The sequence below is a fragment of the Lolium rigidum genome, chromosome 2, assembly GCF_022539505.1.
Source record: "Lolium rigidum isolate FL_2022 chromosome 2, APGP_CSIRO_Lrig_0.1, whole genome shotgun sequence".
NCBI classification, from domain to species: domain Eukaryota; kingdom Viridiplantae; phylum Streptophyta; class Magnoliopsida; order Poales; family Poaceae; genus Lolium; species Lolium rigidum.
The window spans coordinates 213,117,877-213,144,280 of NC_061509.1; the positions used below are offsets into that span (position 1 = coordinate 213,117,877).

At 41.6% G+C, this 26,404-nt stretch overlaps 1 protein-coding gene across 1 annotated transcript; it reads right to left on the reverse strand.

Moving 5' to 3' along the window:
• Positions 1 to 19,033: 19,033 nt before the first annotated feature.
• Positions 19,034 to 21,403, reverse strand: LOC124690539 (transcription factor bHLH94-like). The gene is made up of 3 exons (XM_047223912.1): positions 21,032 to 21,403; positions 20,175 to 20,675; positions 19,034 to 19,159 (listed from the first exon to the last, which is right to left on the reverse strand). The coding sequence occupies exons 1-3, from the start codon at positions 21,401 to 21,403 to the stop codon at positions 19,034 to 19,036; spliced, it is 999 nt and encodes a 332-aa protein (XP_047079868.1).
• Positions 21,404 to 26,404: the final 5,001 nt, after the last annotated feature.

The window sequence follows — 26,404 nt, forward strand, 5'->3', positions numbered from 1 at the left end:
TTTCATATGTCAAGCTGCGGTTGGGGATTAGGTTGATGCAGTAACTAAATCAGCTGGTCTTAATTATGTGTGGAAAAACATCTCATTTTCTTCCTAAGCTGGCTGCAGATGTGCTTCAGATGCTGCGGGAGATCTCAGCGACATGCTCGTGGATGGCGGTGTTGGTGTTGGTCTCCTCGAGGACTTGGTCTAGCATCCTCAGGTCCGGCATCGCGTTGAAGCTTCGGGACCGCCAGCTCGTCCTCCACTCGGCGAACTCAAAGTCGCCAGAGTCAATGTCTGAAGCGAAGGCATCCTACTCGGGCTCATGCTTAGGCTGCAGCGGCATGCCTTTGACTGCTGCACTATCTATAGCAGCGTGCGGCCGTTTCAGCCCAGCATGGAGTAGGCGGTGGCGAGCTAGGGCACCATTGTGGCCGAGTGTGGAGTCGACTCGTTTGAGGCGAGTGTGAAGTTAGAGGTGAGCCAAAAGGGTGATAAATAGGGGGAGCGGACAGTGTGCGCATTTACAACGACAGTATCCGAGGAGTCTCCGCATGGGGAACTGACGCTTCCATTAAAGACGTTGACCTACCTCCGGTAGTATATGATGCGCCTCATTAAAGAGGAAACCGAAGGTTGTGTCGTTGTCATGCCGGTCCCACTAGCAACATTTGATGTGGCGTGAGGCATCGACACGCCCTTCCAACACCCTGCGTGTAGGGCCGGCACGGGTTTGCCGGCGTTTAATTTGGGCTTCAAATCCAGGCGACACATTATTGAGGTGCAGGAGTGAGCCTAAAATATGGTAGGCACCCCAATAAGACTATTGGGGGAGGGGGTGCAGTGGCGGAGCCAGGATTTACATATTGGGTATTCAAAGTTATATGATTTTCTAGCACAACAATATAAGATATGGAAGTTTGGAATAAAAAAACAATTGCAAATCCATCGTGGTAGTGGCAACATCTCTAACAATTGAATTACTTTGCAATCACAAAGAGAATAGATATTATTTAGCTGTAAGATTTCCCTTATTAAAGTTAGAAATGATGGCGCTTGCAAGATAATTGATGCTGAAGAAAACTAACCACTGAAAGAAATATGCTTCTCTTCAATACTGTCATCCAAATTCATGATTTGGAAGAAATACCACTGAAAGGAAGATCATATACCTAGAGTAATATGCAGCAATCACCTCTCCTTGAAAGATTGGATTGGGTATTTACATCTGCTAATTAATTGGACTGCTGAATTTCCCAATACACTGTCCTTCCCTCTATCTAGATTGGGTTCTGACCATATTTCATTCATGTGCAAATTGGAACTGATATTCCCAAGGCCAACCTCTTCATGTTTGAAAATTATTGGCTTGACTTCAATGGTTTTCATGATGCTGTCAGTAAATGGTGGACTTCATCAGAATATAAAAGAGATACTGCATTGATGATCAATGGAAAATTCAAGAAGCTCAGATATGGTCTAAAAAAATGGAGTAAAAATATATCAAATCTTGGTAATCTTATTACTAAATGTAATTTTACCTTGGCCCTCCTTGATGGATTGGAAGAACAAAGATTACTCCCTACTTCAGAAAAGAATTTTCAGAGAATCTAGCAAGGCCATACAAGAAAATTGACTGAAGCAAGAAGAATATATTGGAGAAATAGAGCCAAAATTAGATGGGCAACTGATGACGCGTAAAGCACACGCTCGTTGGGAACCCCAAGTGGAAGGTGTGATGCGTACAGCAGCAAGTTTCCCTCAGTAAGAAACCAAGGTTTATCGAACCAGTAGGAGTCAAGAAGCACATCGAAGGTTGATGGCGGCGGAATGTAGTGCAGCGCAACACCAGGGATTCCGGCGCCAACGTGGAACCTGCACAACACAACCAAAGTACTTTGGCCCAACGAAACAGTGAGGTTGTCAATCTCACCGGCTTGCTGTAACAAAGGATTAGATGTATAGTGTGGATGATGATTGTTTGCAGAAAACGATAGAACAAGTATTGCAGTAGATTGTATTTAATGTGAATAGGACCGGGGTCCACAGTTCACTAGAGGTGTCTCTCCCATAAGATAAATAGCATGTTGGGTGAACAAATTACAGTCGGGTAATTGACAAACAGAGAGGGCATGACAATGCACATACATGATATGATAAGTATAGTGAGATTTAATTGGGCATTACGACAAAGTACATAGACCGCTATCCATCATGCATCTATGCCTAAAAAGTCCACCTTCAGGTTATCATCCGAACCCCTTCCAGTATTAAGTTGCAAACAACGAGACAATTGCATTAAGTATGGTGCGTAATGTAATCAATAACTACATCCTCGGACATAGCATCAATGTTTTATCCCTAGTGGCAACGAGCACATCCACAACCTTAGAACTTTCCGTCACTCGTCCCAGATTTAATGGAGGCATGAACCCACTATCGAGCATAAATACTCCCTCTTGGAGTTAAGAGCAAAAACTTGGCCGGAGCCTCTACTAATAACGGAGAGCATGCAAGATCATAAACAACACATAGGTAATAGATTGATAATTAACATAACATAGTATTCTCTATCCATCGGATCCCGACAAACACAACATATAGCATTACGGATAGATGATCTTGATCATGTTAGGCAGCTCACAAGATCCAACGAGTGAAGCACATAAGGAGAAGACGACCATCTAGCTACTCGCTATGGACCCATAGTCCGAGGGTGAACTACTCACTCATCACTCCGGAGGCGATCATGGCGATGAAGAGTCCTCCGGGAGATGATTCCCCTCTCCGGCGAGGGTGCCGAGGCGATCTCCTGAATCACCCGAGATAGGATTGGCGGCGGCGGCGTCTCGCAAGGTTTTCCGTATCGTGGCTCTCGGATCGGGGGTTTCGCGACGGAGGCTTTAAGTAGGCGGAAGGGCAGGTCGAGGGGCCACACGAGGGCCCCACACACCGAGCCGTGCGGCCAAGGCTCCGGGCCGCGCCGCCTCGTTGTGGCGGCGCCTCGTGGCCCCACTTCGTCTCTCCCTCGGACTTCTGGAAGCTTCGTGTAAAAATAGGCCCCTGGGCGTTGATTTCATCCAATTCCGAGAATATTTCCTTTGTAGGATTTCTGAAACCAAAAACAGCAGAAAATAGCAACTGGCTCTTCGACATCTCGTTAATAGGTTAGTGCCGGAAAATGCATAAATATGATATAAAGTATGCATAAAACATGTAGATATCATCAATAATGTGGCATGGAACATAAGAAATTATCGATACGTCGGAGACGTATCGGCATCCCCAAGCTTAGTTCTCGCTCGTCCCGAGCAGGTGAAACTATAACAAAGATAATTTCCGGAGTGACATGCCATCATAACCTTGATCATACTATTGTAAGCATATGTAATGAATGCAGCGATCAAAACAATAGTAATGACATGAGTAAACAACTCGAATCATAAAGCAAAGACTTTTCATGAATAGTACTTCAAGACAAGCATCAATAAGTCTTGCATAAGAGTTAACTCATAAAGCAATAAATCAAAGTAAAGGTATTGAAGCAACACAAAGGAAGATTAAGTTTCAGCGGTTGCTTTCAACTTATAACATGTATATCTCATGGATAGTGTCAATGTAAAGTAATATAACAAGTGCAATATGCAAGTATGTAGGAATCAATGCACAGTTCACGCAAGTGTTTGCTTCTTGAGGTGGAGAGAAATAGGTGAACTGACTCAACATAAAAATAAAAGAAAGGCCCTTCAAAGAGGAAAGCATCGATTGCTATATTTGTGCTAGAGCTTTTATTTTGAAAACATGAAACAATTTTGTCAACGGTAGTAATAAAGCATATGTATCATGTAAATTATATCTTACAAGTTGCAAGCCTCATGCATAGTATACTAGTAGTGCCCGCACCTTGTCCTAATTAGCTTGGATTAACACGGATTATCATTGCATAACATATGTTTCAACCAAGTGTCACAAAGGGGTACCTCTATGCCGCCCGTACAAGGGTCTAAGGAGAAAGTTCGCATTGGATTTCTCGCTTTTGATCATTCTTCAACTTAGACACCCATACCAGGGACAACATAGACAACGAGATAATGGACTCCTCTTTTAATGCTTAAGCATTCAACGGTTAATATTCTCATAAGAGATTGAGGTTTTATGTCCAAACCGAAACTTCCACCATGATTCATGGCTTTAGTTAGCGGCCCAATGTTCTTCTCTAACAGTATGCATACTCAAACCATTTGATTGTGAAAACCGCCCTTACTTCAGACAAGACGAACATGCATAGCAACTCACATGATATTCAACAAAGTGTTGGTTATCGCACAACAAGCAACTTAATAAGAGATAAAGTGCATAAGTACATATTCAATACCACAATAGTTTTTAAGGCTATTTTGTCCCATGAGCTATATATTGCAAAGGCGAATGATGGAAATTTAAAGGTAGCACTCAAGCAATTTACTTTGGAATGGCGGAGAAATACCATGTAGTAGGTAGGTATGGTGGACACAAATGGCATAGTGGTTGGCTCAAGGATTTTGGATGCATGAGAAGTATTACCTCTCGATACAAGGTTTAGGCTAGCAAGGTTATTTGAAACAAACACAAGGATGAACCGGTGCAGCAAAACTCACATAAAAGACATATTGTAAACATTATAAGACTCTACACCGTCTTCCTTGTTGTTCAAAACTCAATACTAGAAATTATCTAGAATTTAGAGAGACTAAATATGCAAACCAAATTTTAGCAAGCTCTATGTATTTCTTCATTAATGGGTGCAAAGTATATGATGCAAGAGCTTAAACATGAGCACAACAATTGCCAAGTATCAAATTATTCAAGACATTTTAGAATTACTACATGTAGCATTTCCCGATTCCAACCATATAACATTTTAACGAAGAAGATTCAACCTTCGCCATGAATACTATGAGTAAAGCCTAAGGACATATTTGTCCATATGCAACAGCGGAGCGTGTCTCTCTCCCACACAATGAATGCTAGGATCCATTTTATTCAAACAAAAACAAAAACAAACACAAACCGACGCTCCAAGCAAAGCACATAAGATGTGATGGAATAAAAATATAGTTTCAGGGGAGGAACTCGATAATGTTGTCGATGAAGAAGGGGATGCCTTGGGCATCCCCAAGCTTAGACGCTTGAGTCTTCTTAAAATATGCAGGGGTGAACCACCGGGGCATCCCCAAGCTTAGAGCTTTCACTCTTCTTGATCATATTGCATCATTTCCCTCTCTTGATCCTTGAAAACTTCCTCCACACCAAACTCAAAACAACTCATTAGAGGGTTAGTGCACAATAAAAATTTACATGTTTAGAGGTGACATAATCATTCTTAACACTTCTGGACATTGCATAAAGCTACTGGACATTAATGGATTAAAGAAATTCATCCAACATAGCAAAAGAGGCAATGCGAAATAAAAGGCAGAATCTGTCAAAACAGAACAGTTCGTAAAGATGAATTTTAAAGTGGCACCAGACTTGCTCAAATGAAAATGCCCAAATTGAATGAAAGTTGCGTACCTATCTGAGGATCACTCACGTAAATTGGCATAATTTTCTGAGTTACCTACAGAGAATTAGGTCCAGATTCATGACAGCAAAGAAATCTGTTTCTGCGCAGTAATCCAAATCTAGTATGAACCTTACTATCAACGACTTTACTTGGCACAACAATGCACAAAACTAAGATAAGGAGAGGTTGCTACAGTAGTAAACAACTTCCAATACTCAAATATAAAATAAAAGTACTTGTAGTAAAAACATGGGTTGTCTCCCATAAGCGCTTTTCTTTAACGCCTTTCAGCTAGGCGCGTAAAGTGTATATCAAGTGTTATCAAGAGATGAAGCATCAACATCATAACTTGTTCTAATAATAGAATCATAAGGTAACTTCATTCTCTTTCTAGGGAAGTGTTCCATACCTTTCTTGAGAGGAAATTGATATTTAATATTACCTTCCTTCATATCAATGATAGCTCCAACGAGTTCGAAGAAAAGGTCTTCCCAATATAATGGGACAAGATGCATTGCATTCAATATCCAAGACAACAAAATCAACGGGGACAAGGTTATTGTTAACGGTAATGCGAACATTATCAACTCTCCCCAAAGGTTTCTTTTTAGCATTATCAGTGAGATTAACATCCAAATAACAATTTTTCAATGGTGGCAAGTCAAGCATATCATAAATTTTCTTAGGCATAACAGAAATACTTGCACCAAAATCACATAAAGCGTTACAATCAAAGTCATTGACCTTCATATTAATGATGGGCTCCCAACCATCTTCTAACTTCCTAGGAATAGAAGTTTCAAGTTTTAGTTTATCCTCTCTAGCTTTTATGAGAGCATTTGTAATATGTTTTGTAAAGGCCAAATTTATAGCACTAGCATTAGGACTTCTAGCAAGTTTTTGTAAGAACTTTATAACTTCAGAGATGTGGCAATCATCAAAGTCTAAACCATTATGATCTACAGCAATGGGATCATCATCCCCACTTGTTGGAAAAAATTTCAGCAGTTTTATCACGAAGCGGTTTCAGCAGTTTTAGCAGTTTCCGGCAGTTTTGCAGGCTTTGCATTAGAAGTAGAAACATTGCCAACACCAATCCTTTTATCATTATTAGTAGGAGGTGCAGCAACATGTGGAGCATTAACATTACTAGTGGTGGTAATACAAACTTTAGCTACATTATTCTCTTTAGCAAGTTTTTCATTTTCTTCTCTTTCCCACCTAGCATGCAATTCAGCCATTAATCTTATATTCTCATTAATTCTAACTTGGATGGCATTTGCTGTAGTAACAATTTTATTTTCAATATCCTTATTAGACATAACTTTCGATTTTAAAAGATCAACATCAGAGGCAAGACTATCAACCTTAGAAGCAAGAATATCAATTTTATTGAGGTTTTCCTCAACAGATTTGTTAAAAGCAGTTTGTGTACTAATAAATTCTTTAAGAATAGCTTCAAGTCCAGGGGGTGTGTTCTTATTATTGTTGTAAGAATTCCCATAAGAATTACCATAACCGTTACCATTATTATAAGGATATGACCTATAGTTATTACTAGAATTGTTCCGATAAGCATTGTTGTTGAAATTATTATTTTTAATGAAGTTTACATCAACATGTTCTTCTTGAGCAACCAATGAAGCTAACGGAACATTATTAGGATCAACATGAGTCCTATCATTCACAAGCATAGACATAATAGTATCAATCTTATCACTCAAGGAAGAGGTTTCTTCGACAGAATTTACCTTCTTACCTTGTGGACCTCTTTCCGTGTGCCATTCAGAGTAATTAATCATCATATTATCAAGAAGCTTTGTTGCTTCACCAAGAGTGATGGACATAAAGGTACCTCCAGCAACTGAATCCAATAGGTTCCGCGAAGAAAAGTTCAGTCCTGCATAAAAGGTTTGGATGATCATCCAAGTAGTCAGTCCATGGGTTGGGCAATTCTTTACCAAAAATTTCATTCTTTCCCATGCTTGAGCAACATGTTCATTATCTAATTGTTTAAAATTCATTATGCTACTCCTCAAAGATATAATTTTAGCGGGAGGATAATATCTACCAATAAAAGCATCCTTACATTTAGTCCATGAATCAATACTATTTCTAGGCAGAGATAGCAACCAATCTTTAGCTCTTCCTCTTAATGAGAAAGGAAACAATTTCAATTTTATAATATCACCATCTACATCCTTATACTTTTGCATTTCACATAGTTCAACAAAGTTATTGAGATGGGCAGCAGCATCATCAGAACTAACACCAGAAAATTGCTCTCTCATAACAAGATTCAGTAAAGCAGGTTTAATTTCAAAGAATTCTCGTCGTAGTAGCAGGTGGAGCAATGGGTGTGCATAAGAAATCATTATTATTTGTGGTTGTGAAGTCACACAACTTAGTGTTTTCAGGGGTATTCATTTTAGCAGTGGTAAATAAATCAAACTAGATAAAGTAAATGCAAGTAACTAATTTTTTGTGTGTTTTTGATATAGAGTGCAAGACAGTAAATAAAGTAAAACTAGCAACTAATTTTTTTTTGTGTTTTGATATAATGCAGCAAATAAAGTAGTAAATAAAGTAAAGCAAGACAAAAACAAAGTAAAGAGATTGGATCGTGGAGACTCCCCTTGCAGCGTGTCTTGATCTCCCCGGCAACGGCGCCAGAAATTTAGCTTGATGACGCGTAAAGCACACGTTCGTTGGGAACCCCAAGTGGAAGGTGTGATGCGTACAGCAGCAAGTTTCCCTCAGTAAGAAACCAAGGTTTATCGAACCAGTAGGAGTCAAGAAGCACGTCGAAGGTTGATGGCGGCGGGATGTAGTGCGGCGCAACACCAGGGATTCCGGCGCCAACATGGAACCTGCACAACACAACCAAAGTACTTTGCCCCAACGAAACAGTGAGGTTGTCAATCTCACCGGCTTGCTGTAACAAAGGGTTAGATGTATAGTGTGGATGATGATTGTTTGCAGAAAATAGTAGAACAAGTATTGCAGTAGATTGTATTTAATGTAAAAGAATAGGACCGGGGTCCACAGTTCACTAGAGGTGTCTCTCCCATAAGATAAATAGCATGTTGGGTGAACAAATTACAGTCGGGCAATTGACAAATAGAGAGGGCATGACAATGCACATACATGATATGATAAGTATAGTGAGATTTAATTGGGCATTACGACAAAGTACATAGACCGCTATCCAAGCATGCATCTATGCCTAAAAAGTCCACCTTCAGAGTTATCATCCGAACCCTTCCAGTATTAAGTTGCAAACAACGTGACAATTGCATTAAGTATGGTGCGTAATGTAATCAATAACTACATCCTCGGACATAGCATCAATGTTTTATCCCTAGTGGCAATAACACATCCACAACCTTAGAACTTTCGTCACATCGTCCTGCATTTAATGGAGGCATGAACCCACTATCGAGCATAAATACTCCCTCTTGGAGTTAAGAGCAAAAACTTGGCCAGAGCCTCTACTAATAACGGAGAGCATGCAAGATCATAAACAACACATAGGTAATAGATTGATAATTAACATAATATAGTATTCTCTATCCATCGGATCCCGACAAACACAACATATAGCATTACAGATAGATGATCTTGATCATGTTAGGAAGCTCACAAGATCCAACAATGAAGCACATAAGGAGAAGACGACCATCTAGCTACTGCTATGGACCCATAGTCCAGGGGTGAACTACTCACTCATCACTCCGGAGGCGATCATGGCGATGAAGAGTCCTCCGGGAGATGATTCCCCTCTCCCGGCGGGGTGCCGGGAGGCGATCTCCTCGAATCCCCGAGATGGGATTGGCGGCGGCGGCGTCTCGGTAGGGTTTTCCGTATCGTGGCTCTCGGTGCATCGGGGGTTTCGCGATGGAGGCTTTAAGTAGGCGGAAGGGCAGGTCGGGGGCCACACGAGGGCCCCACACACCAGGGCCACGCGGCCAAGGCCTGGGCCGCGCCGCCCTGTTGTGGCGGCGCCTCGTGGCCCCACTTCGTCTCTCCCTCGGACTTCTGGAAGCTTCGTGTAAAAATAGGCCCCTAGGCGTTGATTTCGTCCAATTCCGAGAATATTTCCTTTGTAGGATTTCTGAAACCAAAAACAGCGAGAAAAGCAAGAACGGCTCTTCGGCATCTCGTTAATAGGTTAGTGCCGGAAAATGCATAAATATGACATAAAGTATGCATAAAACATGTAGATATCATCAATAATGTGGCGTGGAACATAAGAAATTATCGATACGTCGGAGACGTATCAGCAACCTTGGGAGATGAAAATACTAAATATTTTCATACTATTGCAACTAAGAGCTATAGAAGAAACCTTATCACATATATTAAATCTTCTGATAATGTTATGGTTTATAACCATGATCATAAGGCTGCTATTATTTGGGAATCATATAAAGAAACACTTGGTGTGAGTGAAAATGCTGCAATGAGTATCAACTTGGCAGATATTATACAACCAGCTGATCTTGCTCATCTAGAGGCACCATTTACCAAAGAAGAAATAGACAATGTGGTTAAAAACTTTCCTATAGATAAAGCACCAGGGCCAGATGGTTTCAATGGAAAATTTCTCAAGAAATGCTGGCGAGTTATTAAAGAGGATTTCTATAAGCTTATTGAAGATTTTCACAATGAGATAATGAATTTGGAAAGTATCAATACTGCTTTTATCACACTCATCCCCAAAAAAGCAGATCCAGAGGACATGAATGATTATAGGCCCATCTCATTGGTCAGTCTTCCTCTCAAGATTATTACTAAACTTATGGTAAATAGAATGCAGCAAGAGATTATCCCTTTGATACATCAAAATCAATATGGTTTCATTAAAGGAAGAAATATTCAAGATTGCCTAGGATGGGCTTTTGAGTATCTGCATATTTGCCACCTCTCCAAAAGACCTATTATTATTCTGAAAATTGATTTTGAAAAGGCTTTTGATAAAGTGGATTATAATGCAGTTATTGCTATGCTTAAGGCTAGGGGCTTTGGACCAAAATGGGTCAAACTCATATACAATATCCTCCATTCAGCATCAACATCAGTCCTTCTAAATGGAGTGCCAGGAAAGAAAATTATATGCAAAAGAGGAGTAAGACAAGGAGACCCCCAGTCACCAATCCTTTTTGTCAATACTGCTGATCTCTTACAGAGTACTGTTAATAAGGCTTGGCAAGATGGATTTATTGATTTACCGATTATGGATGATTTTGGTCAGAAATATCCAATTGTTCAATATGCAGATGACACATTAATGATAATGCCTGCTGATAATAATTAATTGGGTTACCTGAAAGAGTTGCTTCAAGTCTTCAGTCAATCTACTGGCCTACATGTAAACTTCCACAAAACCACGCTTGTTCCCATAAATGTTGATAATGACAGAGCACATGAGCTGGCCAATATTTTTGGATGCAAAGTGGAAACTCTACCGTTTGCATATCTGGGATTGCCTCTGGGTACCACAAGACCATCTATATCTGACCTCATGCCCACTGTTTCAAGGATTGATAAAAAATTATCTGGAATATCATCTCTGATGTCATATACTGGCAAGCTTACTCTGTTAAATTCAGTGATACAATCATTACCAATGTTTGCAATGTGCTCATTTAAGGTACCAATTACCATTTTTGTACACTTTGAAAAAGTGGAAGACAGTTTCTGTGGTCTGATAGAGAAAATAGGATTCAAGGAAAATGCCTAGCAAGCTGGGAAATGATGTGCAGGCCAAAAGATCAGGGTGGCCTAGGGATCCTGAATCTCAGAGTACAAAATCAGGCTTTACTTATGAAGAATTTGCACAAATTCTATAATCATGTAGATATTCCATGGGTTAATCTTATCTGGCAAGCTTACTACAGTAATAGAGGCACTCCACAGACTATTAAACCAAAGACATCATTTTGGTGGAGAGATTGTTTGTCATTACAGGAAAAATATAAAGAATTGACATCAGTGGACATTTAAAATGGAAAGTCAGTGGTACTTTGGAAAGATAATTGGGATAATTCCATAAGACAGGATGAATATCCTCACTTACACTCTTTTGCCAAAAATCAGAATATCATCTTTGATGAGGCTATGGAAATATCTAATGAAAATATATATGATATGTTTCAGTTGCCTCTGAGTACTATTGCACATGAAGAACTACACAATTTGGAACAGGAAATTTTGAACATGGAAATGACATGGGATCATGATATTTGGTCATTCAATTGGGGAAGTTCATTTTCCACAAATAAAGTGTACAGAGAACTAATTGGAAATCATGAAGTACCAAGTAGTATTACAGCAATATGGAAATCCTGCAGTATTCCTAGACATAAATTTTTCTTCTGGCTGTTATTAAATGGCTGACTAAATACTAAGGATATGATGAAACACAAGAATTTTTATGTGGAATTTTCTGATTGTATACTTTGTGAAGCTTGTCCAGAAGAAACAATTATGCATCTATTCTTTGAATGCACATTCGATCGAGCTTTTGGTGGGCACTTGGATTGGAGTGGAATGTGGATATGACCCTATATCAGATGATTGATGAAGCGCAACAAAGATTGTCCCTGGGTTTTCTCATGGAAGTAATGATTGCAGGCTGTTGGAGCATTTGGGATCAAAGGAATGATGCTATCTTTAATGCAAACTACCCAAATGTCCAAACATGTATGGCTAGATTTAAAGCCACTTTCACTCTTACAATGCATAGAGCTAAGCCTAGTCTTAGAGAAGGAATGCAATCATGGCTAGATACTCTATGAGTATGTAATAAGGTTATCCTCATGATAGACCCATTGTAAATACTCCATTTATATTAATATAAAATGACACAGTAGGGAGCCTTTCCCTACTGTATTTGTGTCAAAAAAAAACTAACCAAGCAGATTACATTATTCTTCACATATTTCATCCTCTAATCTCAATAGGGAAAAATTGAAAACCAAAATTATGACTGAAGCACTCACTTCTATAGTCTTACCAAAACTTTGAACCGTGGCTTGTGGGAGTGGGATTGTTGGTGCTGCAATGATGCAGCTACGGAACTAGGTCCGGATATGCCACCCCGAGCCCGGACGGTGACTGGAGAATTTTGAACTCGCGCATGGAGGTCAGAGCTCGGTAGTGCGCTGTGCCTGCGTGGCTTGTGGGTGCTCTGTGGCGAGGGATTCCGATGGCGGCGGCACAGCGACGTGCCAAGGAGCGGTGAAAGGGTCGGATTATGGTTGTTCTGGGGGGGGCCTTGCCGCCGACCTGGTCGGTAGGTGCGGGACGTTCCACACCCTCTGCGCGATGCTGAGTGGGCCCAACGGGTAACAATGTTTTTTTTTCTCTCGCTTCTTTTCTGTATTTTTTGAAATATCTATTTTCCAGGAAAAGAACAATTTTTTTTTTAAAATATGAACTGTTCAAAACGTTGTAAATTTTTAAAATTTGAAAAAATGAAAATATCTGAATAATTTTAAAAATTTGAACAGATTTCAAAAATGATTTAAAAAAAGATTTGATCAAATTTTAAATTTGAACACTTCTCAAGTTTGAACATTATTGAAATATGAACCTTTTTTGAATTTGAACATTTTCAAGTTTGAACTTTTTCATATATTTTCCAAATTTGAACAATTTTCCAATTTAAATATTTTTTCAGTTGAACATTTTTAAAATTCTAATATTATTCAAATCAGAAAATAAACAAAAAATAATAATTAGAAACAGAAAAATAAATAGAAAACAGAAACGAAAAACGAAAAAAAAAGAAAAAGACCTACCTGGGCCATGCTCACAGCCGCGCGGGGATGTGCGGTGCCTACTAGATGCCGACCTGGTCAGTGTATAGGCTTTACTGTTCTCGTCGGCAGGAGGTTGTGGCGTGGTCTGTTTGGACTGGTAACCAGTCACCAGTACTAGCCTAGCCTAAATTGAAGAAATATGGTCCCGCAGAAGCCCACGCTAGTATTTCGGCCCGCGGTGGTACAACACACAATATACTTGAACCTTTTTCTTCCTTCAACTTTTTGTCTAGATGCTGTGACACGCACATTATCTCACAAGAGAGAGTGACAGACACAACTTTTTTTTTTCTCTATTTTGTCCGCTCGTCGGAAGACCTATCAAACATCATATCGAAAATAAACGAGACATTTGAGATGAAGCGTAAATACAAAAATAGCATTTGTAGTAAAAAAAAATCAGTTGCAACCTTAGTTGTAACTGACAAAACTTAGTTGCGACTAAAAAAAATCTCAGTTGCAACCATATTTGGAACTAGAAAAATATTGTAATTATAATCCACTTGAAACAGAAAAAATCTCACTTGCAACTTCATTTGCAATTAAAAAAGACTTATCCGCATCTTCACTTACAACTGACTCAGTTGCAATAGAAAAAATTCAATTGCAACCCCACTTGGAACTAACAAAACTCAGTTGCAATTTCACTTCCAACCATAGAAAAAATCTTAGGGCATGTACAATGGTTGATAAGACCGTCTTATCTTAATATCGTCACATAATTTAGATATAGCGACAAAACATGATGTAAAATGGTTTATTTTTTGGTCTTATCTTCAGTAATCAAAAATCCTAAATATGTGGCGAGAAATATTGTGTTACGAGATCATCTCTTAGTTAAGAGAAGGAAAATTATTTTTCAACATTCTCTCTCCTCAACCTCAACATTTATCTTACGTGGCGCTGCTAAGATATCACCATTGTACATGTCCTTAGTTGCACCCGCTCACACTGGGCATTCGGGTTTACCCGAAAATTCAAGTCAGGTAACTTGGGTAATATAAAATTCGGGTATCTAAAAAAGCCATAAAATTTGACTAATATTTTTGTGGCGGCAGTTGGCCAGCCCTAGGAGAGCGTTTCGCCGAGGCGCAGCGTCTAGGTTTCAAGTCGGGGTGGTAAGCTGGGGCCTAAGAAGCCCGACGGCTAGGGTACGACGACGACCGAGAGACCCGCGTGGTGGAAGGTGGATTCATGACCGGTGGTGAGCTATGTGCTATGGCGACTTGGATTGGGAGCCTATAGGAGAGGTCGGGTGAGTTCCATGAACGAGACGAGGCCACGAGGGCGTAGGTTTTGACGAAGTCACGGGGGATGGAGAATATTGGGATGGGCCTGCGCTGGACTAGGTTCGGGCCGCGGGGTATTGACATATTTCTAGGCTTGGCACTATGATAGGAAAGATTATTTCTCGGTAAGGTCTGCATATCGCATGCTGGTGGAAATCCGGGAGAGAAGGATGGCGTGGCTTGAGGAGTACACTGGAAAATCTAATAGAAAAGGGGAGGAGAAAGACCGTAGTTCAATATGGCAAGTGCAATACCCTCAAAATTGAAATACTTCATGTGGAGGCGTCCTAAGCAGTCCCTACCTTCGGCAGATGTGCCCTCTGCGGAACACCTGATTCGTGGAGACACGCGTTGATGGAGTGCAATATGGCGAGGAATTTTTGGGCTCTACTGCCGTAAGGGTTGGTCGAGGTTCTAATCAATATCCAAGAACCAGATCCCAGGAGCTGGTTATCAGTTGTGATAGAATTGTTACCGCACGTGGAACTAACATTGACAGTGGTAGCGCTTTGGTCCATCTGACATGCGAGAAGGAAAGCGTTGGATAGGAGGTGTTCCAGAGCCCGTTATCTACCTTTAGCTTCATCAACAGGTTCATCAGCGATCTGGAACTGATTAAACCCTCGGGGCGAAGTAGAACAGCAGAAGCATCTCCAGTACCTTGGTGCCTGGCCCCACCACAAGGGTGGCCAAATTCAACGTTGGCGCGGCGATCTCGAAGAATGGAGGACTAGCGGCGGTTGATGCGGTTTCCCGAGATGAAGTGGGAGTATTCCTCGGCGCTTCAGTTGATGATTTTCTAGGGAATGTCAGACCCGGAAACAATGGAGGCAACGACGTGCAAGGAAGGGATGGCACTCGCCAGCGACCTGAACTTACAACACATCAAGCTTGCCAGTGAGTGTGCCAATGATATTCGACGAATCCAAAGTGGTGATGTCCTAGGACATTATGGCCAGATTGTTCGGGAGTGAGAGCAACGGTCTCGAGTTTTCAGACTTTTGATTTTGCTCATGAGAACCGCCCGCTCAAATATTGATGCTCACAATTTAGCTAGAGGCTCCTTGTACTCTAGTGTAGGGCGGAATGTTCGAGTCCAAAGCCCACCTGATGGTGTTGATGTAAACATTGTTACTTGATTAATAAAGGTGGGAACCCTCAAAAAAAAACTGGCCCAGTAGTCGGTGCAACACAACGTTAAACAAAAATCAACAACACGAATCTTCACGTAAGATCTAATGAAATTAAAGCTGACTTAGTTCTCAGCTAAGAACTAAATAAAACCCGTTAGATGCAAGATTATATTGCTGCAATGGCAGTCAACTATATCATGCAATATTTCAAACAGATTTCTAATATGACTCTTTTAACTAATAGTAACTCAGGTATAATAGTGTTGGTGTCAAGGTAAATGATGATATTGGTCATTATTTTCAGACAAAGAAAGGTCTAAGGCAAGGGGACCCTTTATCCCTAATGCTTTTTAATATTGTAGTGGATATGCTTGCCATCTTAATTGAAAGAGCAAAAGAGGATGGTCAAGTTGGGGGGTTAATTCCACATTTAGTTGAGGGAGAACTCTCTATATTACAATGTGCTGATGACACTATCCTTTTCCTGGAACATGATCTTGATAAAGCGGTTAATATGAAATTAATCTTATGTATCTTTGAAGAGTTATCAGGACTTAAGATTAATTTTCACAAGAGTGAGATTTTTTGTTTTGGAAAGGCAAAGGAGGAAGAGGCTCAGTATAGGCATATCTTTGGATGTGATGCTGGACAACTCCCCTTTAGATACTTAGGTATTCCAATCCACTACAAAAAAACTCAAGAACTCGGATTGGTATCCGGTTGAAACACGGTTTGAGAGTAAATTAGGATGCTGGAAAGGGAAGTTACTATCCTATGGTGATAGGTTAGTTCTTATTAATTCAGTATTAACTAGCTTACCGATGTTTATGTTGTCTTTCCTACGAATACCTGTTGGGGTGAGGAAACGTTTGGACTTCTATAGATCCAGATTCTTTTGGCAGTCCGACGAAAACAAAAAAAAAATACCGCCTTACAAAATGGAATATTGTGTGCCGACCAAAAGACCAGGGGGGTTTAGGTATCGAGGTACTCGAAATCAAGAACAGGTGCTTATTGAGCAAATGGCTCTTTAAACTTCTTAACGAAGATGGGGTGTGGCAAGAATTGCTTCATAATAAATACCTAGCACATAAGACGTTATCACACGTAGAAGCCAAGCCTACTAATTCTCCTTTTTGGAAAGGATTGATGGAGGTAAAACATGAGTTTTTTTCAAGGGGTTCTTTCAAAGTGGGTAATGGTATGGCCATCCGCTTCTGGGAAGATACTTGGTTGGGAACTACTCCCTTGGCTCAACAATATCCTACATTATATAACATTGTCCATCATAAAAATGTTACTGTTGCACAAGGTGCTTGCTCAACCACCGTTGAATATTACGTTTCGAAGAGTATTGAATGGTAGTAAATGGAATTCATGGCTACAATTATGTCGGAAACTCATGATGGTTACTTTGAATGACGAGGATGATCGTTTTACTTGGACTTTGACTTCTAACAAAGTGTTTACTGTCAAGTCCATGTACGAGGATCTCATGTGTGACCATACACCTTTTTTGCGAAAATATTTATGGAAGGTTAAAATACCACTTAAGATTAAGATTTTCATGTGGTTCATGAGTAATAAAGTTTTGTTAACTAAAGATAATTTAGCTAAACGTCATTGAAATGGGTGTACAAAATGTGTTTTCTGTGGGGAACAGGAGACCATTCAACATCTTTTTATTGAATGTCCGTTAGCTAAACTCTTATGACGCACAGTTAATTTCACTTATGATCTTCCACCTCCCACCAATATTACCAATATGTTTGGTAATTGGTTAAATGGAGTAGATAGACAATCCAAGGCTTTTATTCGGATTGGGGTTTCTGCTTTATGCTGGTCTATTTGGAGGGTTAGAAATGATATAATTTTTAACAAAAAAGCCTCTTTTCACTTTTTGCAGGTTATTCACATGGTCTCTCATTGGGTCCAGCTTTGGGCTCTACTGTCCCCGGAAGGATTGCGGGATAGCATGGCTTCTGGATGCACACGGCTCCTGATGGTCGCTCAGGATATCTTGTGCCAGGCTCGGCATACTAGAGGGCTATGTTGAGTTGTAGTAGTAGTATGTCCTTTTTTCGATGGTTGATTCTTGTATCAATTGTCGGTCAAGCGTGAGTTGTAAACAATACTTTTTAGAACCTATTCTTAATAAATGGCCGTGTGCATCGTCATGATGCAGAAGCCGGGGTATACCCCCATTTCGAAAAAAAGGTATAACACATTAGTGTAATGTTATTAGCTTGCAGCAGATATAAGGAGCAGCGGTAAGCCCAAATTAGGACACACAGGTAGTGACCCGAGGAAGTTTTGGTTTCATCGATCTCCTTTCCCCAAATATGATAGCAACTTTCTGTAAAAAAAAATCGACACTTCCAAATACTCACTTTTTAATCGACGTGCATACCATCTACACATTCACACGATTCTTCACAACTTAATGTCAATTTAATCAGATCGGGGTAGTATGTTTCTAATGAAACTTGATGAGCACACATTTTTTCAAAATGAAAGCTTAGCCCAGCCTCTGAGTGGTGCACATGGCTCAACTTTTGTTGCATAGTTTTAAGAACTATCAAACTTAATGAGCGGCACATATATAACGGTTTTGCTATGTCTCGATCAACTGTGATTTTTTTAAGTCTAAATCACTTAAAAAGGTGCTTGAATTGCACTTTTCTGTTTAAAAAGTGCAATTGCACTTTTCTACCGAAAATGTGCAACTGAACTGAGTTACACTTTTCTTTAAACTGCAGTTGCATTTTCCTGAAGTGACTGAGACTTAAGAAAATCGACATAGACACACCCCATATATAATGGAGATGTACAAGTAAAAGAACTTATCAAAAAAATTGACACCTTAAAATATGTTTTCTATTTTGTAGATAGAGCATATGCACCTATGAGCCGAATCGAATTTCCGTTTAGGATATCAAATTCGAAAGAAAAAATCCACGCACATACGTTTTTTTCCTTTCAGAATCTGGAATATAACTTGCCCATAACATTGCGAAATCTCAGCTGCTAGCTGCTACTACAGCGTCACATCTTACTGGATACATTTGCCAAAACGTTGGAAGAAGGAAAAAAACTGCAGCTCGACGTACACCGCTACAACACCTAAGCTCAGAAGACCGGATGAATTAATAACGACATAACAATCCTTTGCTGCTTATGGCATTGCACTACCTAGCTGAGTACTACATACATGTGGAATATGATCCTCCATCCAATCCAAGCCGTGGTTGCGGTGGCCTATTGCGCGGCCGCGAGCATCTGCTGCGCCGCCTCCGCCTCCGCCTCCGCGTGTATGAAGCAGAGGACATGGTGCACCGCCGCGGCGATGTCGTCCGCCGTCGTCAGGCCGCACCCCTCCTCCACCTGCAGCGGCACAGGATTAGTCAAACTGATGAAAAAGGCACCTCATGTGCCAACGCCATGGCCGGTCAGGGAATCGGGGAACCTGCTGCTAGGCAGAAAACTACTCGAGCGTAGAGTAGATTCCACAGGCGAACAGTGGCGCACAGCGCCATGGCTAGAATAGCACGAGGGAGCAGCACCACGGTAGTAAACTGTAGTACTAGCTAGAAATGCTAGACATCCTTTTTCTGCCCATTTTATCTATGCCAATATGAAGATGAGTCGAGGAAAAGAGATTCTCCCTGGCAGCGCCGAGACTGACAAATCTAGGAGGCCATGCTTTTTCATGAAGTGTCACACTACCTGCAACAACAACAGTGTCGCACTAGTGCTATGGTAATGCACGGGGCCTAGGAGACATGACACGTACCAAAGCCGCATCACACCGAAGCCGGGCTTTTTCGCGATACTGGGAAATCCGGTCAAAAGTAAGCAACGCCACCACTCCTCTGTGCTACTGAGCCGTAGCGAGGGGGAGCAAGAAATGACACACGTGTAGTCAAGTTCATCGGATTCTGATGGGATTTCTGAAAAATCCTGATGCGTCTCGATCAATAATGCGAGCGCACTTGATCGAGCTCGGCTGGCCTCTGCGTTGATGTGAGGTCAATCCATCCAAAGGGTGCACTGATGAAGGCAGGGGAATATCTGACATGTTTTTCTTTTTGAGATGCCAAAATCAAACTCAGGGCTAACGAAATAATTAATCAGATGTGTGTGTTTCCTATACTGTGCAGTGCAGAATGAGCTAGTAATGATTCCTAAATCATGGGTGCGGACACACACAATCTTCCCGATCGGCGTCGCTCGATCCGAGAGCCTAACGTGCGCGATATACTAGTTCTAGCAGTGCATTGGGAAGAAGTCCTATACGCGCATTGGGAAGCGTGCACGGACAGAGAGTATTACTGACTAAAGTGTGGCGCTTTTTGGGGTTAAACAAAGATGAATTCAGCAAGTATGTACTCCTACGTACCTTGACGCTGAGGGAGTAGAGGACGAGGGAGCCGAGCGCGGTGACGTTGAGGTGCAGCACGGTGAGCCGGAGCGCCTGCAGCTCGGCGACCATCCGGAACAGCTGGCCCGGCCGCCGCGGCGCCATGACGCGGACGCTGGCGTGCGTCTCGACGAGGCTCACCTCGATGTCGGCCACGCCGGCGCGGCTCTCCTCCGCCGAGAGCGTGGCCGCCGAGTCTCGCGGGGAGTGGCACCACACGTACTGCGGGTACGTGAAGAACCCCGCGAACGGGGCGGCGGAGTCGGGCGTGTCGGACTCCGTGACGCCGCTGCTGCAGTTGCTCGTGGACTCCACGGCGCCACATGGTACGGCGGCCGCGGCCGTGGCCGTCGGCATCGTCGCCTTGCGCTGCTGCTGGTGATCCGAGAGGCTGCGCTTCTGCGCTTCAAGGGACTGCAGCTGCTGCTCCAGCTCCTTGACGAAATCGATCGCCCCTCCGACGATCGAGGCTTGGTCGCCCTACAAGAGGAGGAAAACGAGCAATAACTCTGTCAGAGAAACAGTGTAGTAACTACTCATGGAACAATCAGTGGCTTAGCAGCATCTGCAAGAACTAGAGGAGAGCGAGTTAATGAGTTGGGAGGGAGACACATTAATGGCGTCCCGGAGTGCGACCAAGAATGGATGCTTCTCCGGCCTGAACAAAGGAAGGCACTGGGCATGGGGAAAAGAGAGCTCAATAGTGACGGTGGGTCTCTTTCGGCCCAAGAAAACATTCTTCGCAACTTGCTCCGGCATCCCTTTCTTCTTCTTCTTCTTCTTCTTTGATGACGAATCAAAACGAAAACAAGAACGAGAGAGACGTACGCACATACCCTCTGGACGTAGGACTCGGGCATGAGGGAGCGGAGCTGGACGAGGTACTCGTTCATCTGGCGCCGGCGGTTGCGCTCCACGGCGATGTGCGTCATCCGCTGGCACTCGGCCTCCTCCCTCGACTTGCAGCTCCTCGCCCGCCGCCGCCGCTTCCTCCTGGGCGGCGCAGCCGACGACGCCTCCCCGGCCGGCGCCTCCTGCGGCGCGGGAGCCGGAGGGCCGACAGTGCCGGCGGCGCCGTCGTAGAAACCCGCGGCATTGTCGAAGAAGAACCCCGCGGCCGAGGCGGCGTTGAAGGTGTCGTAGACGAGCGGTGCCGCATTGTCGACGACGACGCTTGGGGCGCACAGCGAGTCCACTAGCGCTGCCATGCTCGAAGGACGGATGGCTGACTCGCTCGCTCGCTCGCGCGCGCTGTGGGTGGCCGCTTCCAGGTGTCGCGATGCTTTTGGAGACGAACGGGCCAAGTCGCGCGCCACCACCACCGCTCTCTTATTACTATCTTGCTGCTGCTGCTGACCTTGGGAGCTAGGGGTACAGCGTAGCAGTGATTCTGAGGATCTCTGAGCTGAGCTGCTCGCGTTGGTGGGATGCGTATGGTTCTTTCTCTTCGGTGGGGCGGGCGGGCGGGCTGCTGGACCTCTGCACTGTGGTATATGGGGGGAAAGATAAGGTTTGGTTTCGGCGGGCACGCCAGTCTGCGTTGGCTTCGCTCGCTCGCTCGCGTACGCGTACCCAACGCCAACAGTGGAAGGATGCAGTCTTGGGCAGTGCCTCAGCTCTCGCTCTCTCGCCGCTGCTCCCAGTGTAGTAGGCATCAAATGATCAAAAGGCTGACCTCTTTTGTATCATCTGCCCTGTGTTTTTTGTGCAGTGTGGCTGGGCGCGCGAGTAGTCAGAATGATTCAGGACTTAATCGATTGGAGCTAGCGGTAATTGCAACAGTAATCCAGCATTTGCTACGCACTATTGGTATCTGATCGACTTCGATTCCAACTGATCATAATTCATACCAACCAGTCGAGACAAGAATCAAAGTAAACATCATATCCAGGACGCTCGGCGGATCGATTAATTGGAGCGTAATTGCAACAATACTCCAGCATTAGCGGTGTTTTGGTGTCTAATCAACTCGAACTAATACGATCATGCAGCCTCTGCTCCCAATTATAAAAAGTTAAGATATTTTTTCTAACGGTTTTGCTATGTCTCAGTTAACTGAGATTTTCTTAAGTCTAAGTCACTTACGAAAAAGTGCTCTGAGTTGCACCTTTCTGTTAAAAAAGTGCAATTGCACTTTTCTGCCAGAAATATGCAACTGAACCGAGTTGCACTTTTCTTTAAACTACAGTTGCACTTTTCTAAGGTGACTGAGACTTAAGAAAATCTCAGTCAACTGAGATATAGACACACCCTTTTTCTAAATCGCATGAGTATTTTAGTGTGTGTTAACTGTTAAATGTTCCCAATTATAACAAGTTTGTCAATGTTTATGTTATCCCTGAAATTTCAAAAGGGGTTCTGAAGAGACTAGATTTTAATAGATCGAGATTCTTTTGGCAAGGAGATGAAGAAAAAGGAAATGTAGACTAACTAGGTGAAATATAATATGTAGACCAAAATATCAAGGGGATCTTGGTATTGAGGTGCTTGATTTAAAAAATAAATGTCTTCTTAGTAAATGGTTTTTTAAGTTGTTGAATGAGGAAGGGGTATGGCAGGAGTTACTACAAAATAAGTACCTATCACAAAAAAACATTATCTCAAGACCATCTGATTCACCTTTTTGGAAGGGGCTTATGCATGTGAAAGATGCTTTCTTTGCACGAGGCCATTTTAAGGTGGGTGATGGTTCAAATACTAGATTTTGGGAGGATATTTGATTGGGTGATAAGACATTAGCGTAGCAATATCCATCTTTATATCATATTGTCCAACATAGAAACGTACTGGTTGCGGATACATTAGCTCAGGTGTCTCTAAACATACAATTTAGAAGATCATTGACTGGAAATAAGTGGACATCATGGCTACATTTATGTAGACGACTCATGAATGTTCATCTTCATGATGAGTCTGATAAGTTTGTTTGGAATCTTACAACCTCAGGATCGTTTACGGTGAAATCTATGTATGAAGACTTGATGAATGGTCATACGTCTTTCTTGCGGAAATATCTATGGAAGTTAAAAATCCCCCTCAAGGTAATTTTTTTATGTGGTTTCTGAATAACAAAGTGTTATTAACTAAAGATAATCTGACGAAAAGGAAGTGGAAAGGGTGTACGAAGTGTTGTTTTTGTGGTGCACAAGAATCTGTTGAACACCTTTTTTCAGCTTGCCCTTTTGCAAAACTAGTTTGGCGCATGGTATACTTCGCCTTTAATCTCCCACCCCCAACTAATATTACCAATTTATTTGGTAATTGGTCGAATGGTGTTGACAAAAAAGCAAAAGACCGCATACGCATTGGTGTGTCGGCCTTGTGCTGGTCAATATGGGGGTACAGAAATAATATTGTGTTTAACAAATTAAATTCTTTCAATATTTTGCAGGTTATTCATATGGTTGTTCACTGGGTGTAACAATGGGCGCTACTACTTCCTCAGGACCAGCGAGTGTTTATGGATACTGGATGCATCCATCTCCAGACGGACGCTCAGGATATCTTGTCCCAGGCTGGTTGGTGTCACACTAATCGACTACAGGATGCTTAGTTGGTTTAGTTTTGAAGAGTTGATGTTTCGATGGTTGATTTATGTTTCAACCATGAGTGATCCATGATTTTGTATTAAATATTACTACTGGATGATGAAGTTATAATAAAGGCCGTGTGCATCATCACGATGCAGAGGCTGGGGTTATATCCCCTTTCCGAAAGAAAAAAATGTGTTCGCTCATTAAGTTTCATACGTAGTCCATGTTAAAATCTTCAAAATACATTGTGCTATCTACTCCCTCTATTCTGAAATGGTCTACATTCTAGTCTCAAAATTTGAGATTCTGCTCTTTTTATTGATGTTGTTATTTTTAATGTAGCTTGGATTGGCTGTTCATATATCTAAATACTACTAATAAATCCAACATTAGTTTATATTTTTCTTCTATAATATAGACTAAATCAGAACCAATGGAAGGGAGTATATTTCAAAGGGTTTTGGTTCAGTGTCCCCCTCTAAACTTTGGCACGAACCGACTGTTAGGATCTTCCAATACCTCCTTGTTAGGAGGAAAGTTATATAAGATATCTTTCTAGAAACACTTTTTTGCTTTACAAAAAGCGCATAAAAAGGGACAGAGATTTGGTGCACATGGGCACCAGTGATCCTGTTTTTTTTTAAATAAAAAAATCATATTTTTGGGTTTCGAAAAATTCTGAAAATAAATTCGTATATTGTCAATGTTGTATTCCACAAACTTGTAAAATATCAACTTCAAATACTTTATATTCTGATCTACACAAAAATAACAAAAGTGTAGATATGAGTAGTCATTTTCAAATCTTCCCAACATATCAGATTTTGTTATTTTTGTCTAGCACAAAATAAAACGAATTTCGGTTTGAGATTTTGCATGATTGTGAGGTGTACGTATCATTGAAAATCTCCAAAATTATTTTCAGAATAACTTGTAAAAATATTTTTTAATTTTTTTAAATGGAAAGAGCATTGGAGCTCGGGAGCCAAAAACACTTTCCACATAAAAAGCCTATATTTTAGATCTGAGATAAGACTAGTTACAATAGAAGTATCGTCAGTAGTATCATGTGTGTCATGTTGGCAAAAATCTGATAAGACATAACAGTTAATGAGGAGAGATGTGAGAATGGTATCACAAGTAAATATCGTATCCATATCACGTAAACTATAAAATTTAATAGGATATAACATAAATTGCATTGAGATTCTACCAAATAATAAATATGAATAGATGATACCATTTTATAATATCATACATGGTAGGTGGTATCATAAACTAATATCATATGTATAAATAGTGTACATATACCTTGCACTGACTAGTCTAATAATTCGGAACGGAGAGATGTACTACCAACCAGTAGAGAGACAAGAATCAAAGCAAACGTCATCTCGAGGTGGAACACTTCACATTAATTGATCTGCGCGCATAGTGGTTTTGCAGCGGCCCGTCCTGAAATGGTTAGTGGACGACGAAACAGTACGTACATATACCAGGGCGGGTCACATGGATTAACAGTAAACGGAATGACAAGGCGACAATGTGGTCATGAGCAACGCGCGTGAATGTACTGCTACTTCTGTGCTCCGAGTAATGACCCTAAGCCCTAGAGCAATCAATCGAACAATCATCTGGTATTCAGGGCTTACTGCCGTAACACCTTGTTTGTCTCTGTTACCCTTTCGCAAAAAAGAGAAAGTAATTCATGGGGGGCAGCTTTTACTACTCGTTTTACCAATAGCTGTTCTTGTTCAAGCCCCGGTGGATTAACTGGAGACACACTGAATACCATAGGTCAGACTTCAGACTTTTAGAGGATGGTTCTCTATCCCTAAAACTTCCGAAAGCCAAAACACTGCCCGGCAGATTTGTTATTCGATTTGATATCCCTAATTTCTTAGGATACTTACCTCAACTTTTCTCAAAATGAAGCAAACCGAATAGCCATTTACTATGCAATGAGCCAAACTCGGCGGGAAGTTTCTGCGTCATATGTGTCAGGCCTCCCACTCCCATGTTGGCTTAAACCCTGTCTCTCTTCGAAACTCTGATTTTTTCCAATATTTTTCAAAGGTGTCACTTCGTCAATTGGGTTCAATCAACAATTAGATTCAGTTAGCTTTTTCCTGTGATTGCTAGCTCGCCAGCAGATTGCAATTTGTATGCCACTAGCTAAGTAATTGTAGTTCGTTGAGCATGAAGCTTGGATTGTGGGATGGCACGGTCAGTAGTGGAGGGCCTGGCTCATCACGATTTCCATTTTGCATTATTATGAATAAAAAGAAGAGCAAGAGAATCAACTTGCACAACACAAAACCTCTGAATCCATCTCTCACCTCTTCTATATCGAGCTTGTGATTTCAGGGTAACGATTAGCATCACAACCTTGATTAGGTAATCATGTCGGAGGGGAAAAGAAGAGGGGCTAACGGCACTCATCCTCCTATCTAGCCCGTGACCCAACCACCCGGGCAGCAATGACGCTCGCCAAGCCGCAGATGTATAAGGGTGCGCACATCTGTGGCAGTAGGTAGCGGTAGCACCAGCAATCTCACCTTCGTGATGCAAACTGATACGTCTCCAACGTATCTATAATTTCTTATGTTCCATGCTAGTTTTATGACAATACCTACATGTTTTATTCATACTTTATATCGTTTTGATGCATTTTCC